A 25,831-nucleotide genomic window follows, 5' to 3' on the forward strand; every position below is an offset into this window, starting at 1 on the left:
CCCTAAAAAGGGAAAAAAAAAGGACAATCAGACCAGCATGGTCCAACATTTATACAAGATTTCCATAAAATTGTCTAAAATTAATTAGCTAGGCCTTTCTTACAGCCTTTAAATGTTCCTGCTGTTACCGATGATTGAGGAGACTGTTCATTTCGGGAGACTTAAAAAGTATCTAGAGTTACCAAAAAATAACCCAAAAAAACTTTAATTCAGAGCAATATATCAGAGGTTTTGAGCAATGGGGTCTGGATGCTTAAAATAAAGGAACAGCAATGCCCCATTAAGCGCAGTGCCCATTCCTTACACCTCTACAGAGCAGTGTGAGTGGTATAGATACACAGAATAGGGGAGATTTATCAAACATGGTGTAAAGTGAAACTGGCTGAGTTGCCCCTAGCAACCAATCAGATTCCACCTCTCATTTTCCAAAGAGTCTGTGAGGAATGAAAAGTGGAATCTGATTGGTCGCTAGGGGCAACTCAGCCAGTTTCACTTTACACCATGTTTGATAAATCTCCCACAATATCTGTACATGGTGCTATGCGACAGAAGTTTAAACACAAATTTTAGTTACCCTTTCTTTGTCCAGCTGAGGGATCCGAGTGAGTTTAACATGGGCTAAGTTTCAATGTTTAGACTAAGGGAGTATTCACATGTCCAGCGTGTGGTCCGTAAATATAGACGGTGTGCTTCAGAATGGTACAGTCCGTTCCCTATAACATTATCCGCATTTACGGACTGTGCGCGGAATGTGTGAATGCTCACTAATAGGTCAGAGGATCTTCAAAACGGATGGTTTTGTAGGGTGTTCCTTGTATGCAGCACTTATTGTCTAATGAAAACCATCCAAGAAAGAACTAGCTAATCTGAAGCGAACCAACAAAAGAGCTACTCTTGTGCAAATTACTGCTAGCAATGATAATAAAATACATCAGAAAACAAGGGGCATCAAAGTGGTAGTAGCCATATTGACTTCTTTAATTTAGAACCTAACAACTTGTTATGTTCCCTGCAGCAAGTGCACCATGTGTGTCATGATTCCTGCTGCCGGATCAGTGACTAGTTCCTCTATTAATCTGGAAGTTCAGGTATTGTTGGATACCAACACACAATGAAACCATAATAGGCGCCCATGGATCCAATGGGGGTATCGCATTATAGTATCATTGCTTGTTGATTATTCAAAGAGACCTGAATTTCTGGATTAACAGATGAACTAACCACTTATCCGGCAGCAGGCATCATGACAGGTACACTTTAAATTTTTAATACTGACAACCCTTTTAACGTTGCATAGGATGTTTTTATTTCTTCCTCAGATGTACATGTAAGTTTGCAATGTGTAGAAATAGTACGTAACGGAAAAATGTGCAGACTATAGAAGACTATAGAAAAGCTTTATGTGGGTGTTGCCACTATGTCGACTGCAAATTAAATAAATGAACCACCAGGGCGCCAACGTTACTCCACCGAGCCTGTATTACATCTGTACAGACAAATCAAGAGTGGAGTAAAACCTTCTAAATCTAGTAGCATGTTACTCACCACAATGTGACGTCCTATTGCACCTTCTAAGGGCGATATCACACGGAACGTTAATCATCCAAACCAGGCCATTTCAGCCAAATATTGCTCTGTGTGATAGAAACAACGATCAGCCGATGATCAGCCAGCTGATCATGTCTTTAGGTCTGGACCTAAAAATCAATGGCCGCCGACCACGCATCACTACGTGTGGTAGCGATGGGCAGCCGACGGCTAACAATTGAATAAACTGTTATCCATTATCTCTCCATGCTGCCGGCCTTCTCCTGCCCTCTGCTTTAACTCCCGACGTCGCAGCTGCAGCTTCAAGACTGAGAAACTGCTTTGAAGCTACAGCTGCGGTGTCAGGAGGGAAAGCAGAGGACAGGAGAAGGCTGGGAGTGTGGAGAGGTAATGTAGAACAATTTAGGGTAAGGGCATCAATGTCCGTGCAGCCCTTGCTAAACGATCATCAAGCCGTGTAATAGGCTCAGTAAACGAGCGCCAATCTAGCAGATCGACGCTCGTTTACATTAGGATCCTAAGTGTGACGAGACCAATACAGACTTTAATCTTACAGAAAGATCATCACAAATGGACTTACACAGACAACACAATGTAACAAAGCCAAAACTATTTTTATTGGTAAAAAACACTACAAAAAGTTTCAAACTTGGCGAAATAAATTCAAAATGATAAATCAGCAGGAACTCCATAAACTATAAAGACAGTCCACAGCAAATATCATAGTCCCTGGCACCAGTCATCGGCTGTGCAATGGTTACAGCTCAGAGGCTGCTTACACCAAAGTGAAGAACCCAAGATGTTTGCCGAAATGTTGAGTTCCCAAAGAGGCCCTCCAATCAGAGTTTCCTTCATTGATATCTTGATGTAGAAAATACTAAGTGCTGATATTTGCTGTTTGCTGATGTTTGACACTTGGAGGTCATTTAATATTTGGAAGAAGTCTATGTATGAGGAAGCTGGTGGCTACAAACTTTTAACCAAATATCGTGGTATTGTGGGCACTGAGTGTTTGGTCTTCACATTGAGGTTATAGTGGTTACCAGGCAGGAGGTCCAAATCGCTGGATCAGCTTCTCCTGGTCATCAAGGTCCTTTTGCACCTTCTTTCTCATGTAGAATATGGGGCAGTCTCGACTGTGAAGGAAAGCAGAAGGATTTACTATGGTGCTAATTTAGAATAATTCTAGACTTCAAGTGATACAATAAGATGGTGGGATGGACAGAGTAGAATTTTATTTTTAACATTTCTGAAGAATTTTGCCTGGATTGTTGCACAGTTCATGACCTACAGCTGTCACTGAGATCCCCGAAGCTGCCTTAAGGATTTAGCCTGCTCCTCCCCAGAGCTACACCACTGTATTATGCTTTCTGCTGTGGGAGACCAGTGTAATGAAAGAGGGATTAAACTACATAAGGCAACAAGTATATACACCGCTCGGTGTCTGTGGAAAGCCGAAATATAACCAGATTAGCACTGTAATAATATTTAATGGTAGTGTCGAAGATTTTTAGGTCCACCATTTATTTTGCCAACTTGCCATCTTCTTTCAGCACTTTTCTAAACAGGCACGGTCAAAAAAAACAAACAAAAAAAAAACAACTTTGATATATCCTAGATATGTAAACGATTTTGATTAGCCAGGATTTCAGTGTTTAAACCCACCACCAACCAGGAGGTGTGTTCAGCTAAGCACAATAGTGATCCTTTAAGCAATTTTGGGTAGTGGTATCAAAGAGGTTTTACAAAATTTAGTATCCAGCATAGTTCTCAATGAGGAAACCAAACGTGTTTTCATATGACATGGCGGGTAAACTGTGTGGACTCATTGACTGTAACTATCTCAAAGCCAGTAAATCAGTACGAGTTGTTTGTGAAATTTATTTCGTACCATGACATTTTTATTCCATGACAATTGAACACGTGCATTTTCTATACATCTGATATCTATGCAAAGAAGGGGAAAGTTCTTCCATCTACAAGCTGCAGGTTTATAATACACTATATATGGCTTAAGTTTCCATAAAACACTTCTACATTCTATATGAAAATCTTATCAACTGGGGTCTAATCGCAGAGAGGCTTGCTGGGTGTGCTGGAAATACATGAAATCTTAAATAGAAATGGATCCAGCACAGGTTCCTTTAGGGTAGCTTCACACACGATGTATCCGCAGCGGCTTTCTCGTCGCAAAGTTAATAGCGCTGTGTTTAACATCCTCGCAGTGGGATGACAATCCCGCTGCAAGTATGTCAGCCTATTGTAGTGAATGGGCAAGTGTCCACAGCGGATTTATCGCTGCGAATTTGCAGCGAAGTCCGCTGCGGATACGTTGTGTTTGAGGCTACCCTTAATAATTCATCACACTTGAATGAATTTCATGGAAGGTATACATGATTAGCAGATGAGCTGCAAACGTGAATCCCAAATATTATTTTTTTTATCTTTTCGCTACTTGGTTAAAAATTTTGGAACAGTTTTGCACTGGGAAACGCTGAACCCTTCATTTGCAGCACTGCTTATTACTATAGGATGGTTAGTGTACGGTCAATGCACATGAAGTGATTGTATGATATTATTAAGGGTAAGGAGTTCCCTAAACTGACTATGAAATTGGCAGTTCTGTAATAGCTAAGACTTCAGAAGAGAAGGATATAGGGGTAGTGATTTCTGAAAACCTTAAAATAAGTCACTGGTGCAACCAGGCGGTAGAGAAAGCTAATCGTATGCTGGGCTGTATAGCTAGAGGTATAACCAGTAGGGAGATTGTGATCCTTATGTATAGAGCTCTAGAGAGAACAAACGTGTTTTGATCGAGCACTAAATGCCAGCCTGCCCAATGATAACATTTTCTGCCACCATGCTGTTACCTGGTGTTCAAGAACAGACGCAGTACCATGCTGACACAGGTTACAATATGACATGGCTGGAAAACAGTGCATGGACTCATTGACTGTAACTATCTCAAAGCCAGTAAATCAGTATGAGTTGTTTGTGATATTTATTTCGTCCGATGACATTTTTATTCCCACAATTGAACACGTGCGTTTTCCATACATCCGATATCCATGCAAAGAAGGGGAAAGTTCTTCCATCTACAAACTGCAGGTTTATAATACGCTATATATGACCCATGGCTTAAGTTTCCATAAAACACTTCTACGTCCTATATGAAAGTCTTATCGACTGGGGTCTGATCGCAGGGAGTCTCTGCAATACTTGAAATCCAAAATAAAAATAGATCCAGCAAAGGTTCCTTTGTTAAATGTAAGTTAAATAACTTGGTTGAACTTGATGGATAGGGGCTTTTTTTTTTTTTTTTTTTTTTTTTTTTAATCATACTATGTAAAAAAACAAAAATCGACATTGTGGCACAAAACCACTAAAGCATTGTAAACAAGTCTGGGCAGGGTGAGTCTAGTCTCTACTCTCTCTAGTAGGCTGAAGGTGAAGTAGGCTTCCACATCATAAAAGCAAATGGGAGATACACTCTGGTATTCCCATATCTTCCATTCACTTTAATTGAAGGGTAACCAGTTCTGGGTATGAAGGGTATAGTTGGGATCCCCAAAACATTAGTTGAATGTCAGAAAGCTATTTTGTATGAAAATTGGTGTCCTCAATGGGTCCAACTTTGTGATCACAGTGGATAATTGATGGTTGAAAACACGGACCCATGGTGTAATACATGGACAAGCCATTCTTAATCTGTCTCTCAAAGAAGGGTTCTAAGTGGGCTCTCCCCCATAACATCCATCTGCCCTAATAGGACTTAAAGACATTGGTTGTGGTGAAGGGACAACCCCTCTCACACATCCAGGATACACAAATCTGTTCTGTCTCTGAAAATAGATGCATGGATAAAATCCCCCCGGGGTCACGCTATCGCCAACTGAAATTCCTCGACTATCCACGGTAAACAGAAATTAAAACCCTACTGCCATCACCCTCCTTCCATATAATTTTACCTACAATAATTTATGAATGCTGTAAATTTAGAGCTGTTCGGAAGGAAAACAAACCTGCCATAAAGCACTGATGCTGTCAGCCTCTCTCCCTGTTTTCTCATAGACCTTTGAACCCAGGCTAGACGTGAGGTGTCTCCTCAACGGTTCCATGTAGCCAGCACCTGCCACCAGGCCTGGGCACCGGCAGAGACAGTTTCCCCTCAGCTGCATTGATAAGGGCTCTTTGGGAGCCATACTCTAAGCACACATGTGCAGAGGGCCATATCCACCCCACCCCGGCAGCTGGCAAGCGGGGCAGGGAATCTAAAGCTGGATAAACTCCAGTTTGTTTTTCCCTTGGGAATTTGGAATAGTCAGGAGCAGAGATTAGAGGGCGATACTGTAAGAAAGTGAGAGGTGTCTGATGTGAATCACTATGAAATCAATGTAATACCAATCTGGACAGTGTGTTCTGTTATCCTAAGCGACAGGTGTGATATTTACAATCAGGATCAGCAATGCTCTGAACACACGGGCACCAAGAGGCCTAGACAGTGTCTGTTTCCACCCTCACAAATGACCCGGAAAGGTATGTTCTCCTTTAAGGTGAGGTCCCAATATGGAGTACTTTCCTATGAAAGTTGACCTTAGGTGATGATAGTCAACTGCATTGTGTCCCCAAAGATAGCTCATACAGCTTCCATAAATATAAATCTTCCGCATTATGTCCTGTTAAAATCTCACATCACTTTTCCACCGTCCTCACCTTGTGCAAAGAACATCCTCGTGTAAACTTCCCTGACAGCGCTGGCATTGAGTCCACAGGCGAGAGAACTTCTCTTCCAGAGAACCAAGGTGAGCCACCTGCAATAGACAATACAGGGAAACAGGGCTTGGACTGTGGCAAGACATTTGTTTGGCGATCGGTATGAATTGTCCCAGGCACATAATATATGGAGTATCCAAGGTAAAGATCTGGAATAGCCTACTGGTACTGTGATTTTTTGGCTATGTCTATGCGATTTCTAGAAGCTACTCCCTATTGGCTCATTTAATACAACACTTTAGTGAGATTTGTCATATGTAAAATTCTGTAAGGTGCTTTCTAGCATAAAGCTGGGGAACCTCCATGAATTCATTTGAGCAACATGGGAGAGGATTCTGGTTCATGATCCGGGACCACCACTTTAACAGTATGGACAGATACAAATTGCTGCCCAAATAAAGCTTTATGGTGGAGTCTAGCTTTTAACCCCCGCCACCCCCCCCCCCCCGGTGATCAGCTGGTATTGTTGTGGGGAGACACTTTGTCCTGCACATTCCTCTTGCAGCAATAAATTAATATTAATTGAATGTTAATTAACATAATGCAGAACAGAAGCCAATATACAGGAACTATATTTTATATATATATATATATATATATATATATATATATATATATATATATATATATATTTATTTTATTTATTTATTTATTTTTTCCCCAGTGCATAGTCCCTGTGTTAGTAACCCAAAGATCTTAGTTATACAGGTCCCCTAAACCTCACTCACCTCCTTCTGGTGAAGCTCCGATTCTCTCTTCGTACAGTAATTGCAAACAGCACCTAGAAGAGTAAAACATCCACATAATGGAGAACAGAACATGTATGGCACATCCATATACTATAACGTTATTGACTTGCTGTGGCTTCTACAGACATACAGAATTATGACAAGCATATTGTGAAGGATATGGAAGTATCAGTCATTATAGCAGGTTATCTGATACAGTGGTATATTATATAAGGGTATGTTCACATGTGTCAGATTACTATATTGCAAATTTGTCCTTTTTTTTTACTATGATGCACAGAAAAAATGGGATTTCAGTCACAAATACAGTTTATAACATTGCAGATTTACATGAGGATTTGTCAGCTTTGTATGCTTCTTATTCTGGCTGAAACCCGATGTACATGCAGAATGTTGTCAGACTGTAAAATGCAAGAATAATCATGTGAACAAGGCCTAAGATTGCGCTGCAGTCATCCCTTGAGGGTAGAGACTTTTTTATTCCAAAATCAGGAATTTTTTGTATTGGTAAATATGGACATAAATAATAAGCAAAGCATTTTAGGTCTGAACTGCAATTGTTAATACAAATGTTACGGTCATTGCTCATTGGTGGGAATAAGATAATCAGTCATTTATGGGTTAAAAAACCCCAAAACAAAACAAAAAAATCATGAAATCAAGCCATGCCGTAAGCTTAGCCCCAGTGATCAGATCCCTGCAATCTGGAGAACAAGGAATCGATGACGCTGAACTGAGCTGTGTACCATAGTCAATGAATGGAGACCTAAGTGGTCTGACCCCCTGCGATTAGTTAGTTACCCCTATCAGGATATCACCTGATTTTGTGAGACAAGCCAGTCATTGCTCTGCGCCAGTTTTCTATTCGATAGAAGTGCCATTTTTTTTGCAACTTTCTGTGACTCCTGGTACTTTATTGTCATTGCAAGTATCAGTTCTCATCTTAATATAAAAGCTGGTAATAATATTAGTATACTGAGCTATAGACCGTATAATTACCTTATATAACTTATAATTCATTCATTGTTTAATAGAATGGTTGAGAATAAATAAACTATAGACCTGTGTGGCAGCGCTCTCCCGCCTGTCCTGACAGCTTGCTACCATGGACAGGAACACGTAACATTCTTTAGTTTAGACTGGAAACTTTTGTAGCAAATCCTCAGCAGTGAAAAGTACTCAGTGCACAGGGTGTTTTTAAAGCTTTTGGCTGCTGTGAATGGGAAAATTATTGTCTGCACGTAAATGTCGTGAACACATTGAGGAAATGAAACAAAAATATTAGAAAGTTGCAGAACCTTTCATTGCACAATCATCACACTCCAATGAGTTTCATGGAAGATGTACCTGATGAGCAGAAGTGCTGTGAACATGGATCATGAATGTTACTTTTTTTTTTTTTTGATACTTTATGTTGAAAATTTTGGAAGTGTTTTGCACTGGGAAGCTCTTAGCGCTTCATTTGCGGTGCTGCTTATTTTTATCATATCGGCAGTTCCGTGTTGGCAAAGACTTCAGAAGAGAAGGATTTAGGGGCAGTGACTTCTCACAGACTTAAAATGAGTCACCAATGCAACCAGGCTGTAGGGGAAGCTAATCGTATGCTGGGCTGTATAGCTAGAGGTATAACCAGTAGGAAGAGGAGATAGAACGCTGTATAGAGCTCTGATGAGACCACATCTGTAATACTGTGTCCAGTTCTGGAGACCTCCCCTACCAAAGGATACTGATAAAATAGAACGGGTCCAAAGACGGGCTACAAAAATGGTGGAGGGTGTCAGACATAAAACATATCAGGAAAGAGTTAAGGTTTTGAATCTGTATAATCTGGAGGAAAGAAGGGAAAGGGGGGACACGAAACCTTTACATATGTAAAAACATATGTAAAAATAAGGTTCAGGAAGGAAGTGTTTTATTAAAAAAACTGAACACAAGAACAAGAGGACACAATCGGAGGTTATTGGGTCAAAGATAAGAAGCAACGTGAGAAAATATTATTTTACTGAAAGAGTAGTAGATGCTTGAAACAAACTTCCAGCAGATGTGGTAGGTAAATCTACAGTAACAGAATGTAAACCTGCCTGGGAAAAACATACATATATCCTAAGATAATAAGAAAGGAAATAACATATGGGAGGGCTAGATAGACCATGGGGGTCTTTTTCTGCCAACAGTCTTCTATGTTATATTGGGGAGGGGTTAGTTGCCTTTGTCTGACATTGCAGTTCAGTCCTTTAAATAAAGGGTTGCAATACCACACAGAGCCGATGAACAAGGGTGGAGCTGCTCCAGGAAAAAAGGGACACTCGGACAATCCATCGCTAACAATTTATTGTATGTTCACAATATGGCGAGGGTTGTAGGGACTGAGGTAACAGTTGCAAATGGGATCTGAAGCATGACGTGGCCCAGAGGTCCCTGGGCCACACAGAGTGACACCAGTGTTATAACAGGTTGGAACCCTTTTTGAGATTTTGCATCTGAGCCCAGAGGCTGTAAAAAGTTTTACTGTGACTTCAACAAAAACCTTTTGAATGTAGGAAAGTGGAGTGTACAGACTACCACGTTCCAGTGCAGACTATGCTGAGACGTCTCCTATCACCCAGTTCTGCTTTGCAGCATATTGCAGAACTATAGGGTTAAGACCCAAACTGACAGTCAGCACTTTTAGGGGATGCAAAAGTTTTGGTTGGGACAGTTTCCTGCCGCTTAGCCGACATCCATAATACCACACGCTCAGCTAATTTATTTTCAGCGAGATAAAATTGAAAAATATTTCAGTAAAGTCAATAGAAATCCCTCAGTTTCTCCATTCTGTTGTGCTGTGATGACTGTTATATACTTAGTTGTGTCCATTTATCTGAAATCTTGATGACAACCAACATGGCTGCTCTAACAGCTCACCCCGAAGTTGTCCCCTAGTCCATGGTTATCCAGTGATGTCTACCGCCTGTATCAACGCATAACTAGGATGGGTTGCCAAGTCTAGCAACACCCTGCAGGCACAGTAATGGGAGCTGTAACACTATAGAGCAGTGCTTCTCAATTCCAGTCCTCGGGCCTCACCAACAGGTCATGTTTTGAGGATACCCCATACAAGGAACACCCGTGCTAATACCTGCTGCACTGAGTATAATTATATCACCTGTGAAATACTAAGGAAATCCTCAAAACATGACCTGTTGGTGAGGCCTGAGGACTGGAATTGAGAAGCACTGCTATAGAGTGCTCAGAGGAGCGGTGTCATATGGTGCCACATTGCCTGGGTCATCAAAAATGGGTCAACTTATAGATGGAGATCACCACGTATCAAAAAGAGGTCCTCCCCCTTTGACATGGGATCTGTACCCTACTAGAGGGTTCCTCCAGAGCTGTCCGGCCATTTTGAATACTTTTGCCCATGCTCAATCATCAGTCTACACAAACTCTTCACCAAAGGGGCATTCTCGTTTCCACATCTATGGCACATGTACACCCCACCCTTCTGGGACTCATACAGAGATCAATGCCCCCCCCCCCCCTTCTGTTTGTGATAACCAGATATGGTCAGGAAGCTGAACAGGCTGTTTTTAGCATTTTGTAGAGCTCCTATTGACTGTAAAAGGAGTTGTGTAAACGGTGAAGCAGCACTACCTATACGGTTTTCGTAACGTCCTTGCCTTGCTGTTTACACAACGCCCATGAAATTCAATGGGAGTTACACAAAATGCTTAAAAAAGCCCACTTAGCTGTTTTCCACCACTTCAGTTGCTGCAAGCAGACCGGAGCGGGGTCCTTAAAAGTGTCACTGTCGTTTTTTTATTTTTTTTTGCAGAAATAGTACAGGCGATTTTAAGAAACTTTGTAATTGGGTTTATTAAGCAAATATGCCATTATCTGCATTCAAAAAGACTTTCCCCAGGTCCCCTCCCCCTCCTCTCTCTCATCCACTGCTCATTATCAGGAAATCTTGACTCTTTCCATCAGTCGGGCCCTGTCTGTTCTATGGAGAGGGAAGGGGGGAGGAGGGAGATTAGTCTCCAGCAGAGAGCAGAGAACAAATGATTACACAGTGGGAGTGGTGTGAGAGGTCAGTGCTGACTTCAGAGGAGATAGCCCATTGATGTAGCTGTAAATTAACTCTTTGTTGTCCTATATTGGTGCCTATTCTCCCTCCACCCCTCCCCTCTCCATTAAAAAACATGAAGACAGGGGGGAGAGCTTCAAACTGATTTTTCATAATAAGAATGCATTTTTCGGCTAATAAACCCAATTACAAAGTTTCTTAAAATCACCTGTACTATCGATTTCTGCAAAAAAAAATAAAAAAATTTAAACAGTGACACTTTAATCTCTGATGAGGTGAAATAAATGTCAAGGGCAGATCTCTTTAATATCGCTAAATAATTAAATAATTTTTACACCATGAAGAAACTTTACAATGCAATAATGTAATGTATAGATGCTGGTGCCCAGCATCTATGAACACCCAATGGCGCCATATGCAGCTACTGCTTGAGTGAAAAGGGAGCCCCCTACCTGTATAAATTAGAAACTGCAGTTAATGTTGACCACAGAGTCTACAGCTCAGTTCATACTGAGTTTAAGTTTTTGTTTCTGTACGTTAAATTTTGCTGTACAAAATCGAGACAGGACGTGGCAAAAAAAAAAAAGTATACGTTGCTATGCATATATATATATATATATATATATATATTTATAATGCAAGTCTATTGGGAATGGATTGTGCTGTATATAGCATACAGCAAGAAACGTTTTTAATTTCCATTAATATATGTGTACATAGGGAACACATAGCACTTTAAGTAGTTAATAGGCTGTGCCCAGATCTACCTTGGACACCATCAGCTGTGACATACAGCTCCTCAGCCCACTCCATACACTCCTATGGGACTTCTGCCTTTCATATGGCAAATGTAGGAAAGGAAAATAAATAAACATTATGCTATATGTGGTAACCACCCTGTAAGGGTGATGAATCCACAATTCTTAAGAGGCGTCGTATACATGTGCAGCCAGCATCTTTTTTACATGTCCGTCTCTTTGCCTGAATGCAAAATAGGATTTTCATATTGTCTCTTCAACTGTAAAACAAAGGAATCTCCCATAAAGCAATAAAGGCCCTTTATATCTGCCCGCTCTGTAGGAAAATCATATATTTGTTTAGATGTTCCACATACTATACCTGTGAGTGGAGGGAGCCAAGGCTGAGCAGTCTGGAACAATTCATCACTGTGTCTAAATGTTAAAGCTGTTATCTGGCGCTACTTTTTTTTGCATGGGATCAGGCGGGCATAAGAAATAAAACCTCCCGCTTTTGTATTGACATGCAGGAAATGCCTGCTCAGCCAATCACGGTCTATAGCGGTGACCTGTCTCTGCTAGTGATTGGTTGAGCAGGGATTTCCAATAGGTCGAGACAAAAGAGGAGGATAGCAGCAGTACAGGATTGGGCAGGTGAGGATAACTTACCTTTATGCCAGCCTGAGCCCATGCATCCTATCAGGTAGATGGAATCAGACTGGTGGCTGTGAGTGTCACCTCCTTGTAAATGGACTAATATGTTTTTAAAAGGTAACATGGATATCTTATATATATATATATATATATATATATATATATATATATATATATATATATATATATATGATAATATATATACATGATATCATTTTATAAATTATACATGTTTGGACTCAAAGCCAAAAGTGCAGCAAACTATGCTTAAGAGAACGAGGGAGGAAAACACCTACAAAAAACGCACATTCGGACAATTGTATCATGAACCCGACCTACCATTTTACCATTCAGCCATTGGATACCTCACATGTGACATGGTAAAAAAGATCAGCCAGATTAAAAAAAAAAATCCAGACTAAGGGACATAAAAGTTTGTCAGTCCTCATTCATGAGACAAGCACAATTACCAATTTCCATTGCACTTAGCACGTGACCATCCTATTCTCTTTACAAGCAGAGCAATTGTCCTTGGCAACAGTGGGGGTCCCAAAGGTCAATTCCCCACAAAACTTAAAGGAGAAGTCCGGTGAAAATTTTTATTATAGTATTGTATTGCCCCCCCCCAAAAAAAAAAAGTTATACAAATCACCAATATACACTTAATATACACATAAAGTGCTTTTTTCCCTGCACTTACTACTGCATCAAGGCTTCACTTCCTGGATAACATGGTGATGTCACTTCCTGGATAACACGGTGATGTCTTGACCCAACTCCCAGAGCTGTGCGGGCTGTGGCTGCTGGAGAGGATGATGGCAGGGGGACACTGAGGGACAAAGGGCACTGGAGGGACACTGAGTATCCCTCTGCCATCATCCTCTACAGCAGCCACAGCCCGCACAGTTCTAGGAGTCGGGTCGTGACATCACCATGTTATCCAGGAAGTAAAGTCTTGATGCAGTAGTAAGTGCAGGGAAAAAAAGCACTTTGTAAGCATTTCCCGTAATAAGTGTATATTGGTGATTTGTATAATTTTTGTAAAATTTGTGTAAAATTTTCGCTGGAGTTCCCCTTTAACCATGGTTGTAAAGACAACCTATTATATCACTCTATAACCTACTGATCAGATCCAGTATATCCACTCACAATACCCTGAACATGGGCCAACATTGTTGGACTGGGTTTCCTAGGGCCCACTAGGAGGAGATGATTCTAAGGGCCCCTTCTATCCTTCCATACAGAATGTCCACTCTGATGATAAGTATTCGCTTACACAATCCTCTCCATACAGGGTTGTATTCTGCTGGTACTCTTACTTTCTTGCTCCTCCATTTTCACATGACTCCCAATGTACAAGCTAGTGATTCCATACAAACCTGCATTACAGAACTGCTGATAATACAACTACTTATCATGTTTTGTTCTAGAGGTTGATTAAGTTGCTTATTTATGAGCCACTACCCTCATTTGCATACATTTACATATGTAAAAGATTAACAGTTTTCCATACACAGTGGGTGTTCTGTTATAGGTCATTCTGGGCTACAAGGTTCACTATTAACTAGGATATAAATTGTATTCTGAGCTCAGGGGCTGGAGATCACAGCAGTGGATATGATAGGCCTGAAGCTGAACCCTGTACAATAACATAATACTCTAGAAGAGACCAAATCATTGAAACCTATGAGCTCCTATATTCTGTCTATTACTAATATCTACAGGAGACTTCCCAGGCTCTAAGTTAGCAGGTAAGGAATCTATCAGAGACTAAAAGGGCACTGTATGGCATGGACCTACAGCTGGTTGTACGAGATGGGAGAAAAGACGCCCCCCCATAGGAGACAAGCAGCCACCAGATCGAGGTCATGGGTAAGTAGATGAGTAGTAGTCTGTACAGACCTGGTGGTTTGGCTTCCGCCCTGCTGAAGATGGTCTCCACAGAAACTGCTGAGAAAGTGGGGGATGCAGCACTTAGCCAAGCGCTTCTCCCTGCTTATCCTAACAACTATGGCAGTGCCCGCACCCTCACTCCCACCATTAAATACTTTTGACAGGCCACAAGTTTTGTGTGATGGTAACATCTTATAGCTTCTCAGAATACAAGGAAAGTAGGTTGAACATAACTGCAGGATATTACATAAGCCCGTGCTTGCTGCTATGTGACAAAACACAGGGCATTTAACCTAACAGCGCCAGGTGTTGGCAGCCAGCCTTCTTACTGAGATGACCCAACATACAGTCATTTTATTTGCATTACACCGCATAGACAAATATTACTTAAACCAATACGATGACAAAGTGATAGCACTTAATGGCAGTGGCTGAGTTGGTGGCTAATGTGGTAAAAGGTTTACATTGCATTACACTACAACTTGACTTTTAATGGCTATACTTTGTTTCCACTAATCAAATATACTGAGATTGCACCTAATCACCATTCCTACCTTACCCAGCTGGTTCCATTTAAGTTAAAATTCCTTTCGATCAGCTGATCGGTTGAGGTCGTGGGAGTTGGACATCCACTGACCTGCTATAAATTGCTTATAAGTCACCAATATTTAAAAGGGAATCTGTCACTAGGTTTATTCCACCTTGAATGAGGGCAGCATAAACTAGTGACAGAAATGCTGAACAGATCACTGTATTACATACATCATTCTGTTCAGCTGTTCTCCTAATATGCAGGAGAATAGAATTCTTGCCGCACCCCTCCTCCTGCCTTCCAGCTGCTGATTGACAGTTGACTGCCTATACAGTTGACTGCCTATATACAGCATGGATAGATAACTGCCAATCAGCTGCTGGTGGGTGGAGTTTTCTGCTTCTCATGAATATTGAGGACTACTGAGCACCAGCACATAATGGAGAGGACTGCTTTTTGTCCATGTTATTCGGGAGGAAATCTCTGGATCAGCTGCTCAAAACAATGTAAGTGATACATCATTCTGTTCAGCTTCTCTGTTACTAGTTTATGATATCCTTAGATAGGACAACATAAACCTCCTGAAAAAGTCTCTAAGTACTAGAAGCCCCTTTAGTTACATTATTCTAGCAATACTTGCATACGATTCAGTCACTATAATGGCATTCAGGAAGTAGATGTTGACTTGTGCATAGCATTACAGACATGAACTCTCGATCTGTATGTGAGTCAAGTGAAACCAGTTGCTTCTGAGGGGAACTGGTGGGGACTCCCCTTTTCCATGGGTTCTGAGATCTAGTTTTATTTTTAACAACTTGATGGGTCAATCCAAGGCATGGCTATCAAAGTCTATGTGCCGTATTACACGACTAGACCCGAGACAGTAAGAGAGTGGCGATCTGTTAGATCGGTACTCGCTTACGGAGCCCATACACTGCTCGAATATCGAGGCGCAAAGGCTGTGTGTGTGTGTGTGTATGTATTATATATATATATATATATATATATATATATATATATATATATATATATCGTATATGTCAGTGCAGCTCTTGCTTTTATTTGAAAATATTAAAGCGACTCTGTACCCACAATCTGACCCCCCCCCCCCGAAACCGCTTGTACCTTCGGATAGCTGCTTTTAATCCAAGATCTGTCCTGGGGTCCGTTCGGCAGGTAATGCAGTTATTGTCATAAAAAAAACAACTTTTAAACTTGCAGCCTTGTCAAACTGTTGTGGTCTAGAGTGTCTATGCCCTAGGATTGGGACACCCGTCCATCCCTCCTCCTCGCCCTCTTCATCATTAGGAATGCCCCAAGAACAATTTCTCCTATTCATCACCTGTGTGAACACTGCACAAGAGCTGGATCATTAAGGCACCTGTGCAGTGTTCAGGTGATGAATAGGAAAAATCCTGCCCAAAGGCTTTCCTAGTGATAAGGAGGGCGGAGGCCGAGGAGGCCGGGCAATCCTAGGGCGGACACACACTGTAGGCCACGCCAATTTGAGACAGGGCTGCAAGTTTAAAAGTTGTTTTTTAGGACAACACCTGCATCACCTGCAGAACAGATACCAGGACAGATCTTGGATTAAATGCAGCTAAAGGTACAAGCGGATTTGGGGGGTAAGATTGTGGGTACAGAGTCGCTCTTAAGATGATATTTACCTATTCCCCGCCATTGTCCTGCAGCCTTTTGCCCGTGTTTCCCACTCACCACTGACACTTCTGGTCCCGCCTCTTTAGTGACAGGCTGCTCAGCCAATCATTGGACGAGATGGGAGAGCACCACAGCCAGTGATGGGTTAAGTGACCTGTCATTGAAGAGATGGGGCCAGAAGCATCAGTGGTGAGCAGGGAAAACAATAGGGGAGAATAGGCAAGTATAATTTTTATTATTTTTAAAGTGTCGTCAGCCACACACCACTATGGTGATGTACGGCCGTTGGACAATGATTCTTAAGCAGGTTTAAACGACAATGCTCAGCTAATGATAGTTTCTTTGGCAGATCATTGCATTTACTACACGGAGCAATAATCTCCCGAATTGGCCTGATTTGGCAGATTATTGTTCCCTGTAATAGGGCCCTAAAGCCTTCGACAAATCCATTTGCTTGCTATCTGCAGCAAACCACTGTTGTAGGCAAACATTAAAGTAGTTATTCAGTGTTACAAAAACAGGGCCACTTTCTTCCAGAGACAGCCCCACTCTTGTCTCCAGTTGGGCGGGGTTTTGCTGCTCAGTTCCATTGAAGTGAATGGAGCTTAATTGCAAACCACACCTGACCTGGAGACAAGAGTCGTGTTGTCTCTAAAAGAAAGTGGCCATGTTTTTGTACCACTGTATAACCCCTTTAGTTATAAGTTTAAAGAGTAACTGTCATGTTTTTTTTTATTGCAGAAATCAGTAGTATAAGCGATTTTAAGAAACTCTGTAATAGGTTTCATCAGCCAAAAAAGCCTCCTTCTGTATTAAAGAAGCAATCTCCCAGCCTCCCCCCCTGACTTCTTATCTGTGCATTATCAGGCAAACATGTCTTCATTACAGAGAAGCCAGTGAAGACGGGTTCTGCTCTCTCCATTGTAAGCCTATGAAGGGGGGAGGGGCCGAGGGAGATGAGGGAGCAGGAAGAGGTGACATGAAGGTCAGCTGTTTGTAGACTCTCTGGGCACCTAAAACGCTAAATTCAGGTGTCAGAAAGGTCAGTGCTTATCTATGAACTTACTGAGAGAAGATTGCAGGGTGTTGTGCTGTGCAGGGCTGCTCCGTGCTCAGTCACTCCTAACAGCCCATCCCCTCTCCATAGCCACATAATGGAGACAGAAATCCTGCTTCATTTGATGTGAGGGGGTAGGCTGGGAGATTGCTTTTTCAGTCCAGAAGGAAACTCTTTTAGTACATAAAACCTATTACAGAGTTTCTTAAAATCGCTTGTACTATAGATATTTATTGTTATCAGGAAAATGACCCTGAAATGACAGTTACGCTTTAAGGATACCTATAATCGCACATGGCGCTACACAAAGGATTCGGCAATAGTTTGTAGAATACTCCTGGCACAACAGTTGATCAGTACAGATCAGTACACACACTCTGATCTGTTAGAGCGGGGCTCAGTTACAGATTCTTTGGCTTTGTAACAGGGCCCTAACACAACTAAGCATGGCAGAACTGATCAAAGGTTCATTTTAGCCTTCTCTACACGGTTTGGGAAAAACGAAATTCACATTAGCATGGTAGAGGTACAAATTTACACCTGCACTATGGCCTTATGCCAACCTGACTATAGGTCTAATGACCTGAGATGACAGTAGCAAAATCAGTTTGGGACATCACATTTGAGGTTTGGTCAAGACTTCATTAATCAATATTATGCTAGTGTGAATCAAGCCAAAGATAAAGGCAAACCTGGATTAGGCCCTTCTGTGTTGGGAAGTGTAGAGGTTTAGACAAGCTCCAGGAGGTTCAGCCCTTGTGCTTCACATTCTCGTCCATGGTAGTGCTGGTGCTCAATTTAGTGGTCCAAACCCACTAGTGAAATCACCTTACAAAAGCAAAATACTGCTTTCACTGAACCTCAGAAATTGTAATATTCCAGGCAGATTGGAATTTCCATTCAGTAGTGTTCACACACAAACTGGCAACGAAAGGCACCTGGGAGCCGTTCATGATCAGAAATGGACTTTCTAATATTACACCATTGTTGCTGTTTATTTTTGTCTCTAGTCAGAGATTGAGCAAAGGCAGCAAAAAAAATAAAAAATGAGGAACTTTCTCGATCACACAATAAGAAATGGAACAGAGTTCTGGGAAAAGGGACACCCACTCAGCTACAAGATTTTTGGCAATGAAGCCAACTTTGAGTTTCCGCGAATTACCACATTTTTCTGTTAACTCGCGAAAATTAAACAACTTATAGACATTAGAACAGATATGTCATCACAATAATGAAGGGATTGCAGGCACTCCATCAATACAAACCAACCAGAGTTACAGCCCCCTCTCTGTAAGAGCCAAATAATATGGACACAGGTTGTACTGATGGGGTGCAGCCAGTTTGGGAAATTGTTTCAATGCCTCTACAGATAAATATAGTTTTGTTTAAATGCATAAAAAGGGTCATGCGCAATGGTCCAAGCTTTTTGGACTTCGGTAGTCCACATGATTACGACCATTATTGGCCGACCATACCTTAAACCCCTCTTTTGGATTAAACCTTCTAGATTTCCCTTTCGGATTTTTAAATTGGCTCAATATATCCTACTAGCAGCTAGAATACATGTTGTTTCAAGTTGGAAACAGCCTTAGTTGCACTTAGATAAGGTCGTTGACCATATTAATAGTATATTATTGATTTAAAAAAATTCTGCTATAAGGGGCGTGTCGGTGGCTACGAAGCTCTGTGCACCTTGGTTCACATCTGCACATGTAGCAGATTTGTTATATTCCTGTTCTGCATATCAGACTGTGCTCTGATAATTTATACTCTTTATCTATACCGGCCGTGTTTAGGCCATTTTGCTGTATTTTGCATCTCCTTGCTTTTCAATAAAATTGATTTGTTTGACACTAAATGCATATAAAGTATTGTACATGTTATAAGGATACTAAACAATTGTTATGTGATGTCTACTCAATGTTCATGAAGTTTATAATGGATATTTGTGAAACTTTTTATACTTTTTTTTTTACATTTGTATCCTATCAAGTGATTTTAATCTGTAATCTTAATTTTTATTTTTACACAAGTATTAAAAGGAAACATGTTGCTTCCCCGGGCCTGTAAATTCTTGTATTCCTCATAAAAGAAAAATTCTGAAACATGCTGTTTTGCAATTCATCTGTTATTCTTAGTAGAAATGTGCGAATTAAAAGGAAACTCCAGATAAGATTTAACCATATTCAATCCCCGCCCATAATCAAAGCTTGTGTGTATCAGTTTCTATTACATGAATTGGTCCGTTTGCCTGCAGTACATCCTGAGTCACACCCTGAAGCTGCTAAAAATCCTCACTTCCTGGTCCACTCTGTCTCCACTCCTCTGTCCTCCCCCTCCCTTCTGAGACAGAGGTCACATAAGTATTTCCTGTTGCCAGGCAAGCTGTAATACCTCATCTGTAGCCCCACCCACCATGGACATCACAGAGTGATCACCTGGCAAAGGGAGGGGAAAAAACAGCCTCTCCTGAGCAGTATAGTGGAAAGGAGACACTATTGTTTCATCTCTCTCTCTCTCTCTCTAATCTATCCATGTCAGGGGTAGGTAACCTTGGCTCTCCAGCTGTTACAAAGCTACAATTCCCACCATGCAAAGACAGCCAATGTTTTAGCTTTGGCTGTCCAGGCATGATAGGAGTTATAGTTTTGCAATAGCTGGAGAGCCAAGGTTTCCTCGCCCTGATCTATGTAGATAAAAAGATAAATAGATACTGTGTTTACTGTGCAAAGCAAAAGCAGATTGACATTATAGGTACAAAAGATTATGGGGGGCACTCACCATAAAACTTGACTTTTATTGTAATTTCATTTAAAATCAATCCATTCTATCTGGGCGAGTAGGACGTCAGCACCATGTGGTGAATATACGTGACAGCTGTTTCGCGTGCGTCAGCATGCTTCTCCAGACGTAAGACACTCCCCCACAGCCCGGGTTAAATACCCTGATTGGGCATGCTTGGTGTGTCTTATAGTCATACACATAAAATAAAATAATATTAAAAACAAAAAAAGGCAGTTCACCTTATACAGTGCAATAGATTATAGATATAAATTCACACAGTTATTTCATTAGATAAACATATTCATAAACATAGATAACATTATCTAATGAAATAACTGTATGAATTTATATCTATAATCTATTGCTCTGTATAAGGTGAACTGCCTTACTTTGTTTTTAATATTATTTTATTTTATGTGTATGGCTATAATCAGATAAGATATATTTATTTATCAGATAAAAATAAAATCACTGCTAAAATGACAGATTACGTTCAGTCTGTCAAAACTTTTTCCAACTACAATGACACTTTAAGGTGCCCATAAACATTAACTAAAAGCAAACAATTGTGGCTGGCCAACCATTATGATCCCAAATCTTTTGCAATGTAAGATGTCAAGGAGGATCGGGCATTCTGCAATCATTTGAATAAGCCAACACCTGTGAAAGCCCATGAATGTTTATCCAATATGAAAATATGCATATTTGTAGGGGTTGAAAAAAAAACAGCTGCCAGAGCTATGACATGAGTGAATTTAAACAGAGATGAGCAAATTTACAGTAAGTTAGGGTTCACGAAACGCAGAACGACCATCATTTGACTACCAGTGGCTGGTGAAGATAGATTCATAGTCTCCAGCCACTGGGAGTCCAATGTGAGTGTTTGGGGTTTCATGAACCCGAACTTAATGTATATTTGCTCATCTCTGTGTATGACGTCAGGTCCTATCTCTCTGCATAACTAGGTATATTTGTTATTTTAACTTCCTATAAGCAACATCCAAGGAACTAGGAAACAAAACAATATTTACCAACTAGGCACACACTCATGACCTTTTCACTAATTTGTATTTATTTTTTTATTTATTTTATAGGGAAATGCTTAAGAGGATGGACCAGGTCCAACTGTCTTCATCTTGGAAGTTAAGTAATAACTTATAAATGAGAAGTATAGTAAAACAATAAAAGACCAAAAATGTTATAATGAGCAGAATGCGGCCAGGTGTCCTAAAAGTGCTTCATTAATTAACAAGATTGTGGCGTTCGTGCCGGGCCGACTCCCGTGCCTCAGCGCAGCCCAATGGGCAGAAGCCGGAGGACAAAGTACCTATACTGTTCCAAGACAGCTGGTCTGTGAAGGGTACATATACATATAAATTATAAGAGCTCTAACAATAGATGTTCTGTCCTCTTTTAAAGAAAGGGGAAATCCTAAAGTCACTTGTGCAAAAAAGAATTTGAAAAATCTTGAATTATTGTGCTAAATCCAAGTTTCACTACATAAAGTACATATTAAGGGGAAAAGCTGGTTAGGGATTATTAAGCAGGTTACTGAGATTAAAAAAGTTGCCCTATTTTTGAAGCTTACCTGCACTTTCAACAGCCATGGTGGATTTGTTACATTAACCCTTCTGAGTTACTGAGTCCCTGGTGTACAACTTTGCCTCTTCATTTCAGGGGCAAGCAGTACTCACACAGGTACTGCCTTTCCCTTATTTGTCTGGTCAATCACATAGCAGTACCTACTCCTCTCTGGTATGCCATGACATACTGCTGGAGTGCGCTGGACTAGCACTATGCTAAGCTGGCGATTTACACAGTACAGTGCTATAGATGGGATGTGGCGAGACAAAGATTTTATTGATGCACTGGGTTTGCAAGGTGTATTGTGAGCATAAGTGAATGAAACAGCAACAGGAAGGGGTTATAACTAGACATGAGCGAACCTCGAGCATGCTCGAGTCCATGCGAACCCGATCATTCGGCATGTGATTAGCGGTGGCTGCTGAAGTTGGATAAAGCCCTAAGGCTTTGTAGAAAGCATGGATATTGTCATTGGCTGTATCCATGTTTTCCAGACAACCTTAAAGCTTCATCCAACTTCAGCAGCCACCGCTAATCAAATACCGAACGATCGGGTTCGGATGGACTCAAGCATGCTCGAGGTTCGCTCATCTCTAGGTATAACACAAAAAGACCCTGGTCTAAGCTCTGCTTCCACTGATGACAAAGGGGATTACATTTAGGAGGCAGCACTGTGTACATACAGTATTTACACAAGGGACAGCTAGCCACAGCTTTCAGTCACAGTGTGAACCCCTCTGTAGGGGGCAGACATGCTTAGGATCAATGCACACAGTCTAAGCTTTCTCCCCTGCATAGCAGTAACTAAGCCCCGTCCCCATTTCCTGTGTTCAGTCTTGGTCTCTCTACTGCTAGGGACAAAATTCCCCTAACAGGCAGTGAAAAGCAAGTGACAGGAAATTGACACAACTAGTAAGGAGTCATGTTTGGTAAAGCAAGGGATTTACAAATATGTTATAAATCATACAGGCCATCTGAGGGAGGGGCTGAGCTGCAATACCAGACACAGCCTATAGACAAGATTAGTCACTTCTTTTAGAGCAGGGATAAGGAACATTCGTCCCTCCAGCTGTTGCATAACTACAATTCCCATCATGCGTAGACAAGCATGATGGGAATTTTAGTTTTGCTAGAGCTGGAGAGCCAAAGGTTCCCCATCCCAGGTCTAGAGAGAAAAATAAAAAATAAAAATGTAAAATTGTATGCCATCTGCTCACAATGATCAACAACGACCACTCACCATCATGGTTCAGTGTTGCTTTGCATCCAATGCAGGTGCTTCGTTTCTTTGCAAATGCCATTAGACCCCCGACCTTGGAGGTAAGAACAGTCTTGCATCGTGTGTGTTCACCCTCTGCAAACAAAAGCAACAGAAGTGATTACAGGGACTCATCCCTATCCATGAGCACAACCCCTACAATGAGCCATAAGGGCCCTATTACACGGACAATTATAGTGTGGAAAATCGTTATATAATTCAAATTTAAGAGATAATCGTTTTGTGTATCTGCAGCCATCGAAAAATCGTGTGTGTATCGCTGATCACATCTTTTAGGCGGACCATAAAATCATTGTTAATTGTTCGCTAAATGTTCACATCGTTCGTTCTTTTGCTGGGATCAGAAGTCGTAAATAATAGTAGTAATGATCTTAATAGTATGAACGACTATTGCTGTGTGTGTTATGGTCAACAATTTTAGGTCATTCACAAAAGCTCTCGCGTGCAATCATTTATCGTTAGAAAAATTGCTTAGTCTAATAAGACCCTAAGAGAGACTTCCATTGCGATGGACTTGAGATGTCCGTGTATTATTACATCTGACTGGCCATGATGTAATACTACATTTCTTAAAGAGCTGCTTGTGCAATAAGTCTCCGATAAGTAAACCACAATAATTCATACTATCTAGCATAAAAATGATTCTAGAAATCTTATCAAGCATTTGTCATCTGTTTGCACACCGACGGCCAATGAGCATATTCGGCTAAATGAGGAACTGGCAGAAATATTACATAAAAGCCTCAAGAACAACTAAGATTGCATTACCCCAATATTAAGATAGTGTTTAGTAACAGTTGTAAGACAATTGCAATATTAATCAGTTAATGTCCAGGACTAGTAACACTTCTAGTACGTGTTATTTTAATGGCAATCACTTTCGTCTTATTGGACTAGTTTAATTGTAATGTAATTTTGAATCACTTGAATCTACTTTAAATCACATGAAGTCACATGACCAGTGTGACCAAAGCACTCAGTATTCGGTATAGGAAGGCACACTTACTGGAAGATTTGCAAGACGTTCATCATTAAAAGGATTGGCTCAGCACAAACAAATCCTTTAAGGCTGGGTACACATAGACTGTCTAATGGCACCATGGATAGGAAGACTGGATGCATTGTATCTGGAGTTAACAACCAAACTGAAGACAAGAGTGGTGCTGTTTTTAGAAGAAAGTGGCCATGTTTTTCTAAGCCTGGACAGCCCCTTTAAGGCAGATATTGCTCTGTGTAATAGAGCCAGCGATCAGTAGCCAAACAAATAAGCGTTCACTTGTCAGTCGATTGCTTTCTTCTGACCTGTCAAAAATAAATCTGCCATTGGCCGCACGATTATTGTGCTCTGTATAGGCTCAGGCTGTGTAATACAGTGTGGTTCTCCTTTCTGGCACATAGAGGTGGGTGATAAGTGGGAGATTGTATGATATCCTTATCCGCTCTAATCTGTAGTACTTTACCATGACCCAGTGCACTATGTGATTACAGGTAGCATCCTATAGAGAATTACAATGGTGAAATGCATATGACAGATTAAATTGTATTAACAACTAGCATTTGTCAGGCTGCTATATCCACCTGGTAAATATCCCTATTCTGAGCCTCCTACCATTACACTTTCATATATACTTTATGCGTATTTGGATACAGAATAAACATATGCTCTATGATTACAACGCCGGCTTTATTTCTACTCTGTGTTTATGTTGGATAATGAAATGAAGAGTAGAAGATGATCGTGTGGGTACAGACCACGAACACCCCCCGCGGGTCAGTCAATCTGGAGATTGTATTTATGCAGAAGTCCTGTAGGCCTCCGGTTGTAGAGGACACCGCATTAGTTCCCCTTTAAGCATTAATAATGGGTGATGACATTTCTAATTATTCTTGAATGAGGACATATGTGACATGAGAGACAGACTACTACACATAATAATGTAAGACTACACACTTTAATGTACTAATAGAGGATCAGTCACCTCTCCAGACTTGTCTGTTCTAGTAAATACTTGTCCTCTGTCATTTCATGTGGAAATCCATAAATAAACTAACTGGGGGTTACTATTCCCCATGTCTATAAGGTATGACCCTATAAAGTTGGGCATTGCCCAATCACGCTAGCAGTGTAAGGACAAATCCGAAAGGGGGACGGGGCCAGATCGCTTATTAACACACATTACAAAGTTATATAACTTTGTAATGTGTGTTAATGAAGCAGAAAAAGAAAAACGCTGCACTACCCCTTTAATAGAACCTCCTAATACTGCCCCATAAAGTAGATACCCCATACCCCCAGGTTCCAGGAGTCAAATGCAGAATGTTCAGGTCCGGACGGACAAGAACGGTTGGGTAAGTTTGGTCACCACTACTCACAAGCCTTCTAGGACTGTGCAGGAGAAGCAGGCCTCACATGTTTCCTGTATGGTGGACAGATGAAATACGATGATTCTCCCTGAGTGGGCGTAGGAAGCATTACCCTTTGTGTGTATAGGAGGTAAGGGTGGCAGCAGGACTCC

General features: G+C 41.0%; 1 protein-coding gene across 1 annotated transcript in view; it reads right to left on the bottom strand.

Moving 5' to 3' along the window:
- Positions 1 to 2,175: 2,175 nt before the first annotated feature.
- Positions 2,176 to 25,831, bottom strand: part of POLD1 (DNA polymerase delta 1, catalytic subunit) — a 75,591-nt gene continuing 51,935 nt past the window's right edge. Inside the window, exons 24-27 of the mRNA XM_069948006.1 lie at positions 23,277 to 23,390; positions 7,050 to 7,102; positions 6,262 to 6,359; positions 2,176 to 2,684 (exon numbers count right to left, since the gene is read on the bottom strand). Coding sequence (XP_069804107.1) covers positions 2,588 to 2,684; positions 6,262 to 6,359; positions 7,050 to 7,102; positions 23,277 to 23,390 — 362 coding nt within the window. The 3' untranslated portion in view covers positions 2,176 to 2,587. The remainder of the gene's footprint in view (positions 2,685 to 6,261; positions 6,360 to 7,049; positions 7,103 to 23,276; positions 23,391 to 25,831) is intronic.

The sequence above is a fragment of the Dendropsophus ebraccatus genome, chromosome 12 (genome assembly GCF_027789765.1).
Source record: "Dendropsophus ebraccatus isolate aDenEbr1 chromosome 12, aDenEbr1.pat, whole genome shotgun sequence".
Lineage (NCBI taxonomy): Eukaryota > Metazoa > Chordata > Amphibia > Anura > Hylidae > Dendropsophus > Dendropsophus ebraccatus.